Genomic DNA, 19855 nt, shown 5'->3' with positions numbered 1-19855 from the left:
GAGATATGGGGCATCCAGTTATTCACTTCACGCGTTTTTCATATCCAAGAGATGAGCCATTTAATATATGGTGCAGCATCAGTCACTGTGATATACGCCGTTGCTTAATTAGTTGTATAATTTTGCAGGGATAGATGCATATTAAAATGCCAGCATGGCTCGCTGTAGCCTGCATTTCCCGGTATCCAGCAAGAGTAAACTTGTCATATTGTCGTGCCGAATGACCTTTCCCCAAACAGAATCCGTCAAAACCACAGGCTATTTATTTATTTGCAATCCATTTTTATTTGTTTAGCGTCCCTTCTTTGGCCACAGTGGAACTATGGGCCTCATATTAGATAGATTTGACTGATTATAGGCTTAGGGCAAATCTTAAATGTCTAAAGCGCAAGGCTCCTTTTGGCTTTACAAGCTTAAGAAGCTGTACATGAAGAAAAACAAACAAAAAAACAAACAAAGGAATAGGCCTGTATGATCGTTACAGGGGAATACCATCACAGTAATATGGCTTCATGTCTGACACAACAGTCCATAAGGGCGATTCGTGGCCAACGGATTATTTAGCCTTGTGTGTTTCTCTCTTTTGAGGCGATGTGAATACTGTATTGGCGTCTACACAATACGCACCACATATTTGTAAAAGTATGATTTTAAGAGTGCTCATATGCGTTGCGCTATCGCCGCACCTTTTTATACCCGTGACGCCTAGAATATGTTTAGTTTGCCTGTTGCTGCAGGTTCGAGTCAGTGCACGTTAACACTTAGATTCAGTGTGAACGGGACGTAAACGCTAGTCAGATACGGCGTGTTATGATCTTACCAAGAAGGATGTTTAATCTCGCATTGTATTTCTGGCCATTATGCCATCAGCCCCGCTCTGAGTGACAGCGCGGTTACAGTAAGCGAAGGAAGCGGTAGGGGGCGTCTACTGACCTGCAGGTGGTTCCCTTCCCGTCTACTGTAGGGTTGCGCCTCTTCAGCAAAAGGCAGTTGGGGAGACGTCTAAAACGTACGGAACACCGGGGAGTTCGCAGCACCGGTGCCGTGAGCTCGTGTCTTTTGCGTGTAGCGTGTCTGTAGATGTCGCTGGATGTTTCTTGTTATACTCTCTTTTTTTGTTCTGCGCGTAATATTCGTAGGTTTATGTTTCATCGACAATTTTGAAAACACATGAGCACCAGATACGGAAACTCGCCGGACTGATAAGTAACCTAGGCTACCTCAAGACATCAGCACCAGCCGTACCTGGACAGGCGTGAACGCAGTGAAACGGTAAACACTTGCCGGTGTAACCGGTTCCATATTAAGACGGATCGTCAATTTGCTTCGGGAGTAAAGACACTGGATGCCTTAGTTTCCTTTCTAGGACTCCTTTAAATCGCACTCATATCACGCTGAGTTGCCCAGACAGTCTCCCTGACAATGGATCTTACACCGGTTACCCTCCTTGTCTGCCTAATCGCTGTGTGTCTGTCTGCGGATAACACAGGCGTAAAAGCCCGGAGCTGCGCGGATGTCCGTCAGTTCTACAGCGGCAAAGGGTTTACGTTAAATGGTGTTCCTCAGTCCGAGATATCAGGTAAGAATAAGAGACGATAGAAGTAATTTTCACTGGGTGGTCGTCTGAAGCAGTTCTCGCTATTCTTTAGCCACTAATTCCTTACTAATTCATACAGTTATTACGCCTTTGTATGGGACGGAGCTCCAAAGAGACCTCTTGACAGCCCACGTTTTGGTGATTTCTTTAAAACTAAAGTAGCGGATTGTTTTATACAGTGAATAAGATCACATATTTTTGATACATTATGATGGTACAGCTCAAGTTTAAGACGCATCTGTACCCCAATACAGGGGTCCCAAACAAAGGCTGCCCTGGCCGCACGGCGCGCCAGGGCACAATGCGCAAGCAATGATGTGATCTGAATTCTACACCCGACCTCTGTGCGCTTCACCACGGATTTCGTCATTGTTAATATCATGGCGTTTCCCCTTAATTTGGGATCAGGCCAAAAGGGACGTCTGAAAGATGCTGGAAACTGAGTAAGCCTTTGTTGGTAACGAGTTTTTACAGCCGATCCATCTTGCCCAAGAGAACGGCAGTAGGCTGGATCGATGTAGATCGTTCTTTTGTTATAAATCCCAGTCCCTCACCCTAGTGTGGAGCGCAAATATCCTTTTTTGTGTGTGTCTGTATCACACAAGCTTGTCAGGTAATAATTGCAAAATAAACAACAGCGCATAACGACTTCGTAATTACACATATTATGAGACATGCAGACATATGAAGTCGGCGCAATGGCAAGACACTTGTTATGGCAACCGCAGCGAGTCTCTTAAAATAGGTTTACTTTGGAAAAGTGTCCAAAAGAGCTTTGGCAGGTGGAGTACTGTCTGTGCCGTGGTGCCTGTCTGCTCTTGTCCTGCACCCTTTGGTTCAGACTTACTCCTAATTTTAAAATAACCATCAATCACAGTGACAAAGCATACATAAAAAACACTGAAGAGAGATCATAAAATGAGTACCTCCCCATTAACGTAAAATAGTTTCTAAAGCACTAAAACATAAACCATCTGCTTCCGCAGTGTATGGTTTGGAGCAGTGAGTCAGGTTGGTCCGTGTGTCTGATAAATCGAGATAAGTGATCTCAGATGCGCATGCTGTGCGTGTACACGCACACACACGTGCATGCTCGAACACAGTGCAAGCGTGACAATATCCAATGATCTGTTGAATCACAGTTTTAAGAAGCACTACCTTTAACTCTACCATTCAAGTTTAGCAGATCCCCTTTGTACCTAAATAAGCCATGAGGAAAAAACCTGAACACTCTTAATACAGTCCATGACCCTCACATAATTCAGTTTTATGTGCATGTGTACATACTTTCATATGCACATCCATTCGCACTCAGACATATTGGCAAGCTCGATAGCTCTCAGCACTCTTTCTCCCTAATCCTACTGGTTATATAGTCGTCTGTGCTGGCATTCCCAGAGCTGGGGGGTGGGGGGTAGGAGGGTGGAGGAGGTGGGGGCCTGTTGGCAGGGTGGAGGTTTTCAAGGTGACTGCGTGCCGTTTCAATGACAGCTTGCTCAAAGAGGAGAGCTCCACGCTCAATGACAGCACGCGCTGCCCTCCTAAAATCATGCAAGGCCATCCTCATGTTTTATTCATTCGCTAAACAAGACACAAGCATCTGCAGGGAAAACACAAGTGCAGGGAAACACAGAAGTGTACAGATAATAGAAAGTTCAAAGTTCAAAGTTTATTTGTCGCGTACATAGTCACACATGGTATAACTGGCAGTGAAATGAAGACCCCCCCCCCATGCCTGCTGTGTGCTTTATGCAAATTACAGTTTACTAGCTTGTGTGATTGGCTGTTGTACTGTGGCAGTCCCTGCTGCTGTAGACTCATAGTGGTTTATATTATCATATTATCATATGTGCCACATTAGGCATGTACTTATTGAAAAGCAGACTGGGAATATAAATGATTCTTATGCAGCACTAAAAAAATGAGACAGAAAACCTCTGCAGGGGTTGAGGTGTGCTGCCTGAAAGATGTGCTGTCCAGAGTCTTAGATTGAGGTCTACAGAATCACATACAACTGAGCCACACACCCCTGTGTTAGATCTGAGGTCTGTATCTGTGGTCTAGAGCTGAGGTCTGTAGCTGTGGTCTAGAGATGAGGTCTGTATCTGTGGTCTAGAGCTGAGGTCTAGAGCTGAGGTCTGTATCTGTGGTCTAGAGATGAGGTCTGTATCTATGGTCTAGAGCTGAGGTCTAGAGCTGAGGTCTAGAGCTGAGGTCTGTATCTGTGGTCTAGAGATGAGGTTTGTATTTGTGGTCTACAGCTGAGGTCCGTATCTGTGGTCTAGAGCTGAAGTCTAGAGCTGAGGTGGTCTAGAGATGAGGTTTGTATTTGTGGTCTACAGCTGAGGTCCGTATCTGTGGTCTAGAGCTGAAGTCTAGAGCTGAGGTCTGTATCTGTGGTCTAGAGATGAGGTTTGTATTTGTGGTCTACAGCTGAGGTCCGTATCTGTGGTCTAGAGCTGAAGTCTAGAGCTGAAGTCTAGAGCTGAGGTCTGTATCTGTGGTCTAGAGCTGAAGTCTAGAGCTGAGGTCTAGAGCTGAGGTCTGTATCTGTGGTCTAGAGCTGAAGTCTAGAGCTGAAGTCTAGAGCTGAGGTCTGTATCTGTGGTCTAGAGCTGAAGTCTAGAGCTGAGGTCTAGGACAGGGTTTTCAAATGCTTGTTCTGGGCTTCCCCTGCACTGTTTTCCTGCTCTGACACCCTTATTTTATAAAGTCCTCATGAAGGGCATAGTATTAGCGAGGCCCCATTTCCTAAAAGCACTGCAGCGTAAAGATCACCTTAAACGAGAGAGAAAGTGTGTAGTGTGACACACACTCGTATTTAACGGTGACCTTTGTGCTGCGATGCTTTTGGGAACATGGCCAGGATGAGTTGACGCAGATGTGTTGCGAGCCAGCACTGCACTCTAACATGAGTTGCAAGGACCAGGATGCTGGTGAGAGATGATTTCCAGACATGGCCCTCAGTGCCACTTAGCACATAAAACAGAAACAGCGCTGCCTCTGTGAGCTGGGTGAGAATGGTGGGAAAGCAGGTGTTGCGTTTTTAAATGGCAACGCTGCCACTGCTTTGCTGCCTGTGAAATCCTTGTGTCATGAGTCATATCATCACTTTTTTGGGGGGGGGAGGGGGTGACCAAATGGATTAAAGGGGTCCAAGAAATAGTTTGGCTTTATAGCTATGCCTTAAAGGTGTTTAGGGAAACATAGGTGACGAGCAGTGTTTAAAGGTCAGAGGGAAACTGGAGATGAGCTGCCGTGTATGAAATTACTGGATCGACTAAGGTGTCGGCCATCGTTAAGCGAAGAAGCCCCATATTGTTCAGTACGAGACTCGGTGACACTTTTAGCCCTGCAGTCACTCTAAACAAAGACAAGTGGAGAATGTATGTATGTGCATGGATGTGCGTGTGTGTGTGTGTGTGTGTGTGTGTGTGTGTGTGTGTGTGTGTGTGTGTGTGTGTGTATGTGCATGGATGTGCGTGTGTGTGTGTGTATGTGCATGGATGTGCGTGTGTGTGTGTGTGTGTGTGTGTGTGTTTGTGTTAAGCTCTGTGAAGATGAAACTTTCTTCCTATGTTTGATGTGGGTGTGCACATGCATGTGTGTACTTGTGAAAAAGTAAGAGGGAAAGAGACATTCACACTTGCTTTGTGAACCGTACTGAGATCTCCTAGTCCTGTGTAGCATGTGCTTTGCCCTGCGCTGTGTATATAGTGCACACCCATATAGAAGGCACACCCAGCCAGCCAGCCACACACTCTTCTTCTACTTATGTAAGCCTTATGCTGATCCCAACCACATGCACCTCTGTTTAGGAACTGTAAAATAACCTCAACTTACTCAGCAAATATTTGGTTATTAAATGTTGTATAAAATACATTTTAATGACTAACTGTCCTCAGTTGTGAAATGCTGATGTACTCATTTTCAGCCAAAATATGGTATAATTAAAGTCCTAATTAATAACACATGTTAAGCAGACAGCCAATAAATACTATTTATGGGCTATTTATTCCTTTATTTAACTTGCAGAGCAGAAACTACTCTGAACAGCATTCAGTGAAAACTTCCCATGACACTAACACCTGTAACCCATTAAAAACTACTGACAGTTGAACCCAGGCTGACTGATTTAGTCTCTCTGGACTAGGTCCTAGTGATTTGTGAGGAGCCTCTCTATCCACCGACTCATTTTTTTGTCTTCTATGTACTTACACACACACACACACACACACACACACACACACACACACACACACACACACACACACACACACACACACACACACACACACACACACACACACACACACACACACACGTGTCCCCTTGCCTACACGTGTAGCTCGACATTGTGAATGCTGTCGAGAATTAAGAAGTACATGAACAAACATATAGACACACCTGCTTTCGTTCAACTCCGCACACGCGGTGAGTATAACGATACTGTTAAAATAATCGTGCATTACACCTGCTTACAATGCAACGCGGGAGCTTTTAACTGACATCCAATGGTAATTGCTGCTACATTTGTAATCAGTCCGCTGCAGCTCACGACAAGTGTTCATCACGTCACACTGAGCGCCTGCTAACCGAAATTCTGTGAATAATTCACAGCAGCGCCTGGCGTTCCTCCAGCCACTTTGCTCTGTCAATATTAATTGCGCTTTTTCCGCCAGCTAGTTCTCTGCCGGCGAGACGCTGGCCAAGGCGAAGACAGTGAATTATGAAGATGGAGGCGCGATCATTAACGTTGTCAAGACGTGGCGGCACCTCTGTAGTCGACAAGCTTGAAGAGTCGGAGAGTCGATCCAGTTTCTTCAGTTTTTGCCCGATGTTGCACAATAGTAGACCATTTTCTGTTCCTCCCGTGCAAACACATTTAGACATGCATGCAAATACAAATCATCTGTAATGACTGGTTGACAAAAAGACCTTTGTCTTTAATGATACATCTTTAATGTGTCATTATTTGGTATTATGCATTTGGTTTAGGCCCAGGTTTTGGACTATGAGAAGTCAGGTATTCTTTGATGTGTTTTATTTTTGTGTGAGTAACAATGTGCAAGCTCTTTCTCTGAGTAATCATACTCTGGTATATTTTATTTTCAACTCAATAATGGATAAATCTACATTACAAATACCCAACCTGAAGTCCTAAGTATTGTTGGCTATGAAAGCATAAATCCTGTTAGACATAACTTCAGTCGTTCAAAACATTCCACTGCAAATTCATGCAAATGGGCGGTCTTGAACTCAGCAGCCTCAGTTTTATCCTGTCTCTGTGCACAGCTCTAGCACACCTTGCTCAACACAGGGGTGTCAAACTCCTTCGTGAACTTGTTAAGGTATGAGCACTTGTTGTCCGAGACTGAGAGGCAGAGGAGTTGCCTGTTGGACCACAAGGCTGCACAGAGCCTGCTGTGTCCCGATACGCCGTCATACTGCGATCATGTGAACGAGACTCCCAGCAGGAGTTCATCCTTCTCTGACTCTCTTAGTCGCTTAAACAGCTCAGGAATGAGTGGATTATCTGCACCTAACAGGCCCTCGTTAACCTGTGCCATGCCCTCAGATCCTCAAGAAAAGGGACTGTCAGAATGCCTGCAGTGAAAGTGTACAGTGTGTCCTTATCCCCAACGTTTCCAGTACTAAACCATTTTTCTCCCAAATTTATGTCAATTCCCACCCACCAACCAGCTAATCTCTCGTCATAAAACGATTACCAACCGTGAAGGACTCATTACGCCAAGCAGCAAATCTTTTCAAACTGCTGTCCATGCTGCGACAGAAGCCAAGCATACTTGGAGGATTGCATTAACTGCCCTTGTCAGCAAGCATGAATGCACAGCCATCCATGATTGGCTAGTGTCACAGTGATGGACAGGGGGCAAAGTAATGCTATCCCTCCCTAGGTGGTAGTTCGAGCCTAATGTGTAGTGTTTGCTGTAGGTAATTATAGCCAATAAATAGCGGCTAAATGTGGAGAGTCAGAACTTCAGTATGGGGATCTCACTCGCTAATCTGCTGTCTCCCCTTTGGGTAAATTAGTATATGGAAATTCTGGTTTTTTGTCACATCCTTTGTGTTAGTGAAGTACATTGCGGTTAACAAGTCACACACTCCCTTTCAGTCTCAGATTTCAGATATCTGGTTTCATGAGCGTACATGAACAGCTCTGTCATATCTGCTTGCTAGACACAGAGATTGTGTGAGTTTCCAAGTCAGTTATTGGTTAAGCATTCATGGCTCATCTTCAGGGGGAAAAAAACCAAAACAAAACTGTAGGATTATTTTCTTTCTTGCTGGAATGGTTAATGATCGGGGTCATTAGCTGTTCTATTTGCATCTAATCCTACAGTCCAGTACAGGAGGAAAGAGGTCAAACAAGGTCACTGAAAAGCCGTTACTTTAAGTGTGAGGTCTCAAGCTTGCTGAGCGGAACTGCGTTCAAGTCTGACGGATTGGTCCCTTGAGGAGGCTCAGGGGAGAACTGGAAGGAATTGTCATTTACAAAGGATAAGATTCTGTCTAAGATGCTGTCTAAGAGTAAGAGCTGATGGACTATATACAGGTGGACCATGGTATAGCTCTGGAGAATCTCTGACATCAGACAAATTAACGGCTGGCGTGCAGGACAGTGACAGACTTTGCTTTCTAACTTCAGCTGTTCCAGGACCAGACACTATACCTTAAAACACATGCATCACACACACGCATACTGTCGTTCAAAACACATACATCAGTACACAGCATGTCTAACCCTGTGCACTTGCATGAAAAACCCACCTTCAGTCCTTTCTTTTTTACAGGTATAGAGCGTGTAGTGGCGTGGGGTAAATATTTAATCATCTGTGAATTATTTGAAAGTTCCGTTTCCCCTTGTCTCCCCAAGTAGGAGACAGTTGTGTATCCACTTGTGATTTGCAAGCATACATGATCTCCCAGTTCATTAGCAAAACCAGCAGATTAGTAGCTCATTAGCCTTATTTCACTGTAATAGACTGATTTGCTTGGTAATGAGGACACTACAGAGTCTTTACAGAGTTATTACTGTTGTTTTCTTCCAGATTTAGGAGGAAGGTCCTTTTCTAACACACAAACACTCCACGTCCACTGGCAGGGACAGTTGGAGCCAGACTAACACCATGCATGACAGATTAGCTAGTTTTACATCTGCAAATACTGTAAATGTAATCTGGGGTCTTGTAATCCAGATTTAAGGAGCACCAAGCAGGGCAATTTGAACAAGGTTTTAATAAATTGTGTCTGTGTGCTCAACAGATGACTGTGTGTGTGTGTGTGTGTGTGAATGTGTAATAGAAGGAGTGTTTGTCTCAGAAAGGTCTGTGCAAAGGGTATGCAAGGTAAGATGTTCTAGGCAAAGAAACTTCTCTAAATCCTTCCTTGGTTCATCAACAATCATGCATGCCAAAAACACCAACGAGGAGTGTGCTGTTGAGTTCGGTCTTTGTTTACTTTGGCCTGCCGAAGAGTTTCAGTGCTGCAATCATAATGTGAATTTCTCCGCGGCAGTACTGCATTCTTTCCACCACTGTGTTCGCGGCACCTCTGGCTGACGTCACAGTGCCGACAATGTCCTTCACACTCGTGGTTCTTTTAGCACAGTCGTGAGCAGAAAATGGTAGGCGTTCACCTGACCATTAACACCTGCGATGTGTGATTGATGCAGTGGTCAGTGCGTCACCGAGGCGGTGACAGGTAATCATCCTCCTTTACTTTTTTAAACCACTGAGTAAGCAAATCCAGTCTCTCTGTGCTTCTCCTGTGAGTTCAAGGCCTGGGGTTTTGCCTCACAGCTGCCAAGACTCTGCTCTCTCTTATTATCAGTGGGCGACGCCAGGCCACGGACACCCCCCATCTCCCCTAACATACACGCCCACAGCGTCTTCCATAGCAACATCTGTATGTACAGATGTATGTAAGGCCGAATATTTAGAAGGCAACAGTAGCTAAAGGACCGGCTAAAAATATTTGACTCTGGATCTCAAAGAGGCATCAAAGTAAGTAGTCCTTGTGGTCTGGTGTTTTCTGCAGTTAAACCACACACACACACACACACACACACGCACGCACGCACGCACGCACGCACGCACACACACACACACACACACACACACACACACACACACACACATACACAGACACACAGAGCTGAGTCTGAATAGTGGAGTAGTGTTATATTTTTAGTCCTGTATAAACCTAGAAACATTCAAATCAAAGTGCTGGTTTGCTTTCCTGGGCATAGATTGACATTAGCAACGATGCAAGACATTGATATTTGAACACATTAATTTTAGAGTTTGGAAATCGGGCCAGATCTAAACATAAACAGCAATGAAGAGCAATTATTGGGGTCCAAGCACTTCTTACTACTAAAGCAACAAGAGCACACACATTCAGATTACTTCAACAATTCTGATTGGCAGAGGCAGCCAACTTCATTTGTGCAGGTTCTTTTGGTATCATCTACAAATTTAAAAAAACAAACAAAGAAAAGGCCTAGATGGTACGGGCATTTTGTTATATTTAACAGTTATAATGACGTTGTTACTTCAGTGACAGTGTTAGTGCAGTTTGGTAATGATCACAATTAGTTTTAATCAGAATATCAAGGCCAAAGCAACTCTATTTATTTACCAAGACTGCATCTGTCCTTCTTGAGTCATAATTGGACTTGTTCAGAAAATACTGCATTCTTATGCTCAAAGGGGAGTAGGTAGTGCATGAATTAGAGCAGCCAGTAAGTCTAATAAAAAACCTTTTATGTCCATAAAATCATTTCAATTGGCCTGCTGCTTTTAAATTGCCTGCTCACTGTATGTGTGTATGAAGTGTTTCAAGTAGAAGAAGAAATGTTGATTGTCATATTGTTTACAAACCTCAACAACAAACATCTGCGTAGTACATATTCAGTGGTGTATTGCCATAAGCAAACATTGTTCTTGCAGTTGGCAGTCATGGCAGTGGTTTTTTTACAATTATTACCATTATTTTTATATACATTTCCTCCCAAGGTTTGCCATTTTCAGTAACTAACTAAGCCTACCAGCAGTGGGAAGCCCAGCATGTGCTTAATCCAGGACACATATAGCCAACCACCACCTCTTCTCAAACTGCCACCAGAACATCACTGGATGGCTCAGCACACGTAGAGTAGGGCACCAACCACCTACACTGGCAAGTAGACACTTGGATGGGTTAGCAGCAAGTTGAAAGATGGACAGGGGTGTGGGTGGAGGTAGACCTCAACTCACCCGGAGAAGAAGGCCAATTATGTACTCTTGGTCTCCCAGCCAGAGGCAGCTCTAGCTATGACTAGGAACTGAACCAGCAGTCACCCAGTGATAGTGCTGGCACCATGGAGCCATGTACTATTCTAGAACCAATCCTGCAAAGAAATGGCACATGTCCTCTGTTGGACAAGGAATTTGCTTTCTGATATGGTTTCAAAGTCTATCAAATATACTGACATAAAAGTCAACCTAACTGCCATAAGAAACAGAATTGCATATTTTACTCTGCACATTGTACTGCTTATACATGCATGTAGGAACAGCAAGAGAGGAATTGAGGTCATTCTCTTTGGAAGCGAAACCCTCTCATACACAGGGCTGGTGTTACTGCTTTCATTGCAGGATCAGAGCAGCTCATTACGTGTCCCTGTTAGAACCTCGATGTTTCTCATTCCCCGGGTCCCTCCCTGCCTCCCCACGGCTATAAAGCTGAATAAATGCATATGCTAGCAGGCCATGTGCATGCTAAACCACGCACAGGCTCGGGCTATTTTAACTTAAGACATATCACCAAACCTCAGGCACACACGCGCGCACGCACACATGCACACACACGCACACACACACACACACACACACACACACACACACACACACACACACACACACGCAAACAAGCACACACAGACAGCGTAAAACTGTAGCACGCAATCTCATTCGCAAGACAGCATGAAGCAGTGTGAATAAAAATGCTAGAATAACTCGTTCATTTTGCGAATTAAAGGTCTTGCTTTAGAGAACAGCCTCCGTAATCAGTCAGAAGGGGCTTTGTGGACGTTTTACAGGGCATGTCGGCTCACTCCGATGCCATCTCTCACGCGCATAAAGCAACTGGCCACCAATTCCCTTTACAGAGACTTCAGAGGAACATTAGGTCAGAGGTTGGGGTTTGGAGCACGAGACAGCAGAACATCGGAGACGCCAGTGCCTCTGGGCTGGAACGATGGCGCAGGGTGCTGATGTGGGCATGGGAGATGGGCCAGGGACAGAGTGGCAGAGAGACACAAGAATAGATAGAGAGAGACAAACATAGAGACACAACGGTAGAGAGAGAGAGCTGCTGGGGTAACAGAACGGTTGAAGGAAAGGTCACTATGAAAAAGGGGCAAAATGGAGGTTGGCATATCTGATGCCGGAGAGACTCAGTCTGTTAGCTGGGTGCTACTGGGTATTTAAAAATAAACCCTCTTTGGTGAAAAGGGTCGCAATGTTGGCTTTCCTTCTCTTTTCTCTCTCTAATTCCATCATTCCAAGTCTTTCCTTCACTAACCTCATTTTCCACATTATCCTGGTTGAGTGTGTCCCACATGAGGTAGGTTGATAGAAGTCAGATGGGGATTATCGCGATATTGTAATGAATTCATTACCTTGGACTTTAGACTGTTAACTGAGACCAGTCTTTTCATGTAATGGCATAGCACAGCAACCCTCTTCTGAAGAGCAAGGAAAGATTTAGAGAATAGCTTTGAAGGAGGAGGCAGGCCCTATCAATCAGTGGACCGTGCAGAGAATCTCCAGTTCACACAATTCAGTTTTAGCTGTTTTCTCTACATTGATTTTGTTGAACTGACTATTAAACGAGCAATGAAATGAACTGAATCAAATGTTCTAGCTCTACAACTTCCATTAAATACCCCAGACTTTTTTTTGTCTTAAACCAAACTCAAGATTCGATTGTACTTTTTAAGAAAACATACTGGGCTAAAGGCAAGGGTGCCATAGCAAACGCACTCTGTCCCTCGGTGGAAAACGGGTGCTAGGTGTGAGAGGAAGATGCTCAGGGATTTATGAGTCCTGCTGGGCTCGCCTTCAGAGTGTCGCACACCTGCTCACTCGTGCGGTGACAAAAACAAAGCCCGGGGCAGCTAAAGTTGGGAAAGGGAAAATGAAGGCAGATTCACACTGGAATGTCAGGGGGCTTTGAAGGAGAGCTCTGAGCGGCATCCCTGGTGAGAGCTTTGCTTGTTTTAGTCTGAAGTCGTTTCTGACTGAAGTGTGCACAGATGTGTCGTCAGAAGTCGGTCCAGATAACGCGAGCGTCTTTATGCCCATCTAGTCAACACTAGGAATGTATTCACTCCTTGAGCCAGCTCCTCTGTTTTTCGACGATCCATACCAGTAATTAAAGCAGAATTCCACCCAGTTTTTTAAAAAATATATTCATTACCTTCCTTCTTTTTTCCCCCTCTTTATACTTTAAGTCATAAAACTCCACCACATCCTCAGTCATAAGCCATAGACCGCATCAGGCGAATCAGGGAAGAATCGATTTTATGTTAGGTTGGCATTCCTTAACTCCCGTGATCATACGCTAGTCCCCAGATTCCTGCCCGTGAGTGCTCCGTCTTCATGCCCCCAGAGGAGCCACAGCCGCGCCCCTCCATACTGGCCCCTCTCTCTGATTGGTCTGTTCCCCTGCTGTGGTCACGCCCGCGTGGCCTTGGCCGACTGCTGCTTACAGAGCAGAGAGCGAGTCAGCTGATGGTGCGTTCTTTCTTGTGTCGTGCTGTCCGTCTGTCCTGGTGACAAACAGTCTGTCTTAAAGGCTTTTTTCTTGCAGCAGACAGGTGATTTTTTTCCTATTAATCAGTCTGTGATGTGGTGAGTCTGCCTGGCTGGCAGCTGCATCGTTCCCAAATGCACACATGGGACCTGATAAATGGGGTGAGACTGACAGCACGCCATGAGAAGGACCACATCGCCCTGATTCATACTCTCACTCAACACATCATCGCCACACCTCACACATTCCACGCAAGACAGACACTTGATGATTCGGTTTGCTGTCTTTTGCTTTTTGTCTCTCTCTTACTCTCTCTCTTACTCTCTCTCTCGCTCACTCCCTCTCTCACTCAATCTTAGCGCTCCAATCCACATCCGGTGAGATCAAGTGCTTGTGTTTTTGCCAAAGAATATGTATGTATGTGAGAAGTGAGAGAGAGAGAGAGAGAGAGAGAGAGAGAGAGAGAGAAAGAGAGGGAGAGAGAGAGAGAGAGGGAGAGAGAGAGAAAGAGAGAGAGAGGGGAGAGAGAGAGAGAGAGAGAGTGGGAGAGAGAGAAAGAGAGAGAGGGGGAGAGAGAGAGAAAGAGAGAGAGAGAGAGCAGCTTCGTCTGCCGGCTCTCGCCTGGTCTCCCGTCAGTAGGTATTGATATGCAGGCCACACTGCCGTGTTGCTTGTGGACTGAAATGAGAAAGCGCTGCCTGAGCCGAGTGGGATGAGTTGTTTTAATGAGATTGTGGCCTGTTTAGCAGCACTGGAGCAGGCCGCTGAATATGAGCTCGTGCTCTGCTTATTGGTTTATGCCTGCCTGTGCACTCACTAATGTGCTCAGCATTCACGTGCACCGTGTCAGCGCAAACAGATCACATCGGGCATGGAGAGGGACATAAAGGAAACAAAAGCTTGCCATAAGAGGTTTGTAGTCATGGCGATTCTTTTACAAGCGCAGTTGCATTGCTTTTATAGGTGCGTTTGACTTGATATGGTTTTTTCTGGGCTCCCATGTTAAGGGCTATCGCGAGCTGGGTGCTGTTAAACGCTCCCGTATTTAAAAGGTCCCGTATTAGGATTTTAGGCCATCCCGGTTATTTCACAATGAAACGGTTCGCCGACAATGAAATGCATGCACTCTGGGTATAAACGGCCCTGTAGGAGTCCTCTAAATGCGTCTCTGAGCACTTAGCAGGAGTTGTATTCAGGCCAGGTGGACAGTCCCTGGGCTGGTCATAAAGCTTTTTTTTTTCTTCCCCAGTCTGCTACCTCAGTGTATAAATAAACCGCGGCACACCACGTCTTCTCACTATGCTGTCTGAGGTGATAAGAAAGACATGGCGGCGAGTAGCCTGTGTGTCTGCCCTCTGCAGGCCCTGCTATGGGTCGGGCTTTAGGCGGGAAGCTTGTGCGTCAAATGTCAGGCAGCTCCAGAGAGACTCCCGCTGTCAACAAGACCTCGCTGACCTGCTGCAGAATGTGTGCATGTGGTCGGGGTCTGTGTGTGTGTGGGCGTTGCAGAGAGGGAGAGACAGAGAGAGAGAGAGAGAGAGAGAGAGAGAGAGGATTTGTAGTATGACAGATATCTGTATGCGATAGCTCCTCTGCTGGCAATTAATGTGCCTAGCCTTGGGAATCAGTATGTAAATAGTTTTTATGCATATGCATGCGTAAGCATATGTGCATATATTTATGATTGATCTGACAGCTCTGATTTCCCAGCTAGGAAAACATCATATGTTGAGGTCAGGAGGGTTATAAATGCACTGTAAACCCCCCCCCCCCCCCCCCCCCATTGTTACTCTCCATGACACATGTAGCTAGTCACTGAATGACGCACCACTGTAGGACACCTGTATGCACCCACAGCCTGTATAGCCTTTGTGACCTAACCGGAGCCCACGATTGGCTAACATCACACTGCATCAACCAGAATAGAAGGACCTCGTGAGCCATCATACCCAGTGAGTGCTCCTGGGTGGGTGGATGCCACAGACATCTTCACGCTCACTGATATTATTGTCAGCTGAAGTCAATATATAAATGCCGTACTTTAATTGTTCTATATTGTTCTATATTGTCCTATAACTGTACAATATGTTCTGTTGTTTTATTCTTCACCCGTCATGCTCATTTGTACAAAACTGTAATTTACAGAATTTTTTTTGGTGTGCTTATTACTATAAAACAATACTCTAGGAGCAACTGTAACAGTAGTTGTAGATTTATTTATGTCCACCTACCCGGTGTGTACTCTGAGTTTGTCTTGCGTGTACTCTGCTGGAACACCCTAATTTCCCTTTGGGATTAATAAAGTGTTCTGTTATCTTATACAACATTATGACTGTTATGACTGTGGCAATAAATTGTCCTGCGCTCCAGTGCTGAGTAACTCGTGCATCCTACTGCTCTCCGGGCAGGTGAGCACCTGCGCGTATGCCCTCAGGGCTACACCTGCTGCACGAGCGCCATGGAAGAGACACTCTCCAACCTGAGCCGCCGTGAGCTGGAGGGTCTGGTGCGTGAGGCGGGCCGCTCTGTCCAGGCCTCCCTCAACGCCCAGTACAGAAGCTTTGACAGTGAGTAGGACCCACACCTGCACTCATACACACACACGGACTCTGGGACCCATTCTGCTTTGGTTTGGACTCAATTTGAGTTTTTAAAAAAACAAAAAAATGCACGCATAGAATTGCGAAATTACAGACAGCAAGGGGCAGAGGTGATCTGAGCGTGGCCCTGACCCAGAAGGGTCCTGTCCAGTCTCCATGCTGTCATCAGTGTTTCCCATTTAAAATCGTCTGGTTTTGGTTTGCATTTTTAAAAGCTTGGCACATGGATCTGTGAACAGTAGGAGCGGGGGTGGGGTGAGTTGGTGGGGGTCGACGTGCTCCCTCCTGGTTCATGTCAGAGTTAAAGGGAGAAGGTGATGTTTTTGCTCTCTCCCGCCCGTTACCTGTTACCAGCCTTTACAAAGGGGTTTCATCGTCTTCTCCGACAGTCTCATTAAAAGACAATAAACCATGACAGACTGTATCCAGCAGCAATGATAAGAAACCCAGCAGGAGACTTTGTTCTAAGTATCTTTCACATTGCGTGATGTCGTTTTCTGAATAATAAGATGCACATGGCGCCAAATCATTGTGTGGGTGATTTTCTGCATTGACCGAGGCAGTGTTCAAGGTAGAGACGGGTTTTTATTAAGCATTCAGACTGCTCCACTTCAACATTGTGTCCGAAGCACCCTGGTCCCACTGATGACCAAGGACGGAAGGATATCATTCCCGCGATATCGTTTTCATTTCATTTTTCAAATCTGTTTTGGCCTAAATAGCCAGTCGACTTAGTTGCTCACTGACGCCTTCGTTTGTCTGTCCCAAAGCAAAGCGTCAGATTCCTCTACTCCTCGAAACGGGGGCTCGCAGAGGCAGAAAGCAAGTTTTCGCTTTTATCTTTCCAAAGGGAGCCCAGCTGCTGTGATTTGACGCTGCTAAGAAATTTTTTTAAGTATGCGCTCACGGCTCCTCCTGGGACGGAGCCTGAGCCACAGGACAAAGCTGGAATACTTCCACATGCTTTTCATGCGCTCCCAAGACACACACACATGTTTATCACGCCATTTTCAATACTCCCCTGCCATCATGAGCCAGTGAGAGCTCGCGCTTTGAAATATTCATAAAAGCAGTGCCAGTCAGAAAATACAGTATTATATGTCTGATGAAAAATTCCAACAATGCTCTTGAGGGAAAAGACACATGACTTGGGGGTGGATCCTTTTTCAAAGGTCACCGAATGACCCCTAAAATGATCTGATGCCTCCAGGGATGAGATTAGCTGCATTTCAAGTGAGCTTGTTGAGCTGTTAACTTAATTTCAGTACAATACATTGAAACGTCACGTAGAGGTGTGCGGCAAATTAAATGAACGGCTGATGATTTTGATTTGACAGAATCTCAGTGTCACTCAATTAAATCCCCCTGGACCCGGCGGTCCTCTGTGGACACTGTATAACTCCTCCATTCTTCTCGACAGCGTATTTTCTGGAGCTTCTGAACGGATCCGAGCGCTGGCTGGAAGAAGCATTCGTCAAAGCCTTGGGGACGTTGTACGGTCCCAACGCGGGCATCCTCCGCGAGCTCTACGCCGAGTTGCGGCGCTACTACCGCGGCGCGGCGCTGAACCTGGACGAGGCGCTGGACGAGTTCTGGACGCGACTGCTGGAGCGCCTCCTCAAGGCCTCCGAGCCGGCAGTCGCCGCGTCCCTCGTCTCCGACGAGTTCCTCGAGTGCGCGTCCAAGCAGACGGAGACGCTGCGTCCCTTCGGCGACGCCCCGCGCGACCTCAAGAGCAGGCTGGCGCGGGTGTTCGTCGCCGCGCGCGCCTTCGTGCAGGGCCTGAACGTGGCAGGAGAAGTCGTGAGGAAGGTGTCTCAGGTAGAGTGGGCAACGTTTTAAAATTGAAACATTTTACAAGGTAGAACATTATGATCTAAGTAGTCTAATAATCCAGAGAGCCCATCTATTTTGTAACTGTGTGGATGAGGTTAATGGAGAAGCCCATCATTAAGATTTAATGGGTGCACTGGGATTTCTTAGCCTAAGCATGGCAACAGCAGTAGTTTTTTTCTGTCCTGATGCTCTTTACCAATTGAAGCCGATGCTCCATTTAAAGAGCATAATATCTGTCACAAGAAGCATAACCGCCGCTTCCCCGAGTTCTCCGGAGCAAAAAGACAGCGAGAAAATCCAGTAACTGCCACTTGCTCTTCTATCGGAGGTGGGGCTTAAGTCCATCTTGACGAATGAAAATATGGCGCAGAGCGACAGCTTGTCCCTGCGCATGGAGAGACGGGAAGAGCCGCCAGCTTTCCAGTCTCTGGAGAGTCCCTGATCGAGGACATATCGGCTCAGAAATCAGCACAGAATATCACCTTGCTTGTAGTAATGTATTAAGCCTACTTTCAGAGGCCTACACAAAAGCCCTATGATTAGCATTTAACTGGTTTCTATAGTAATGGGTGTGCAGTATGATTATTCAACATGTGCTGTGCAAAGCAGCTTTACAGAAGTAATGTCTGGCCCCTAATGTGCGAGTTAAGGTAACAGTGGCAGGAGAAAAAAACCAAAACAAGCTCCCTGAGCGCAAGAGGAAGAAACCTTGAGAGGAAACGAGGCTCAGAGAGGTTCAGTCCTCCTCTGATAGACACCACATGGCAAAACAATAACAATTAATTAATGAACTTTCTTTTGCTCTTAACCTTATGTTAGAAAACTCAAAAGAGTAACTTATAAGAAATGACTAACAAATATTTGGCAGAGGTACCCAGATCCAATTAACTAGTACTTCGGAGTCTGTACACTGAACGGTCGAGCAGGAGGGCCAGTCGTGGTGGTGGTGATGGACTGTCACTAAAGTCTCCATTGCACCTCGGAACAGTTTTTGATCTCTTTGGGAGAGTAGGTGGAACATGCCGACTGACCAGCGTCCATGGCGGTCAGACAAACAGGAACTACCCTTCAAGGTCAAGCTTACATCAGCATCAGAAGAGAAGAGGGGTAGTTGCACAGTTTGACAGAGAAGAAGAGGGGGGTTAGCTGTGTATGGAATGCACAGAGTGCAAAAGAGACTCCGGCAGAAATAGCTCTACCATCTTAGCTGAAAAGGAGGATCCAGAAGGCAGCGCAGGCATGAGGGCTCCCTGAGACACCGGTGGCCCTCTACTTCACCAGCAGCAAACCTGCATGAACACCCGAGAGCGGTGGGAAACAGTGCCAGTGTTTCAGTTTATGTTTCAGTTTACCGTCTAGGAAACCCGAGATCTGAACTCTTTCTTCTAAAGTGAAAACTAATGTCCAAAACAAATTTTTGTTGTCAACATTTTCAACCTAGGCTTAAAAAACAGACGCTGATTGGAAGGTTATTCCAAAACTGGAGGGATTTGTATCACAATGATCTTCCATCTACTGTAACTTTATGAAATCTAGCTAGTAATAAATAACCAGCACAGTTTATAATAGTTCATAATGTGACGGTTCATAATAGGAAGTAACTTCACTTAGTTACTGAGGATTACCATTTTGTAATCAGTATGGAATTTGACAGGCAGTGTTGACGATCAGGCTAATATGGTCAAACTCTCTGCTTCTTAAAAGGACCCTAGCTACCTCATTCTGGACTAACTGAAGCTAGTTTTAACTCTTACTAGAACATCCATTTAGCAGGATATTACAGATGTCAAATCTAATAATAATAAAAAAGTGTACCTTTTTTTTGGTGGGGGGGGGTTGCATCATGTATGGATAGTGCATGTCATAGTTTCAAAGCTGAATGAATATTACTTATATAGGTGGATATGTGCATATGCACATTAAATGACAGGTCCAGATCAACTGTGATCATCATTAATTCATCTGGGTTTAGCAGGAGGAACTCATCTCACATCCAGGC

At 45.5% G+C, this 19855-nt stretch overlaps 1 protein-coding gene across 1 annotated transcript in view; it reads left to right on the top strand.

Moving 5' to 3' along the window:
• The first annotated feature begins 949 nt into the window (after window positions 1–949).
• Window positions 950–19855, top strand: part of gpc1a (glypican 1a) — a 23775-nt gene continuing 4869 nt past the window's right edge. The window contains exons 1-3 of the mRNA XM_027005504.3: window positions 950–1579; window positions 15829–15987; window positions 17441–17841. Of these exons, the coding sequence (XP_026861305.2) occupies window positions 1423–1579; window positions 15829–15987; window positions 17441–17841 (717 nt within the window). The 5' untranslated portion in view covers window positions 950–1422. The remainder of the gene's footprint in view (window positions 1580–15828; window positions 15988–17440; window positions 17842–19855) is intronic.

This window comes from Electrophorus electricus, chromosome 26 (genome assembly GCF_041902795.1).
Source record: "Electrophorus electricus isolate QZ-2024a chromosome 26, ASM4190279v1, whole genome shotgun sequence".
NCBI lineage: Eukaryota > Metazoa > Chordata > Actinopteri > Gymnotiformes > Gymnotidae > Electrophorus > Electrophorus electricus.
Note: the sequence above shows the minus strand (reverse complement) of the source record. Positions and strands in the feature narration are given on the sequence as shown.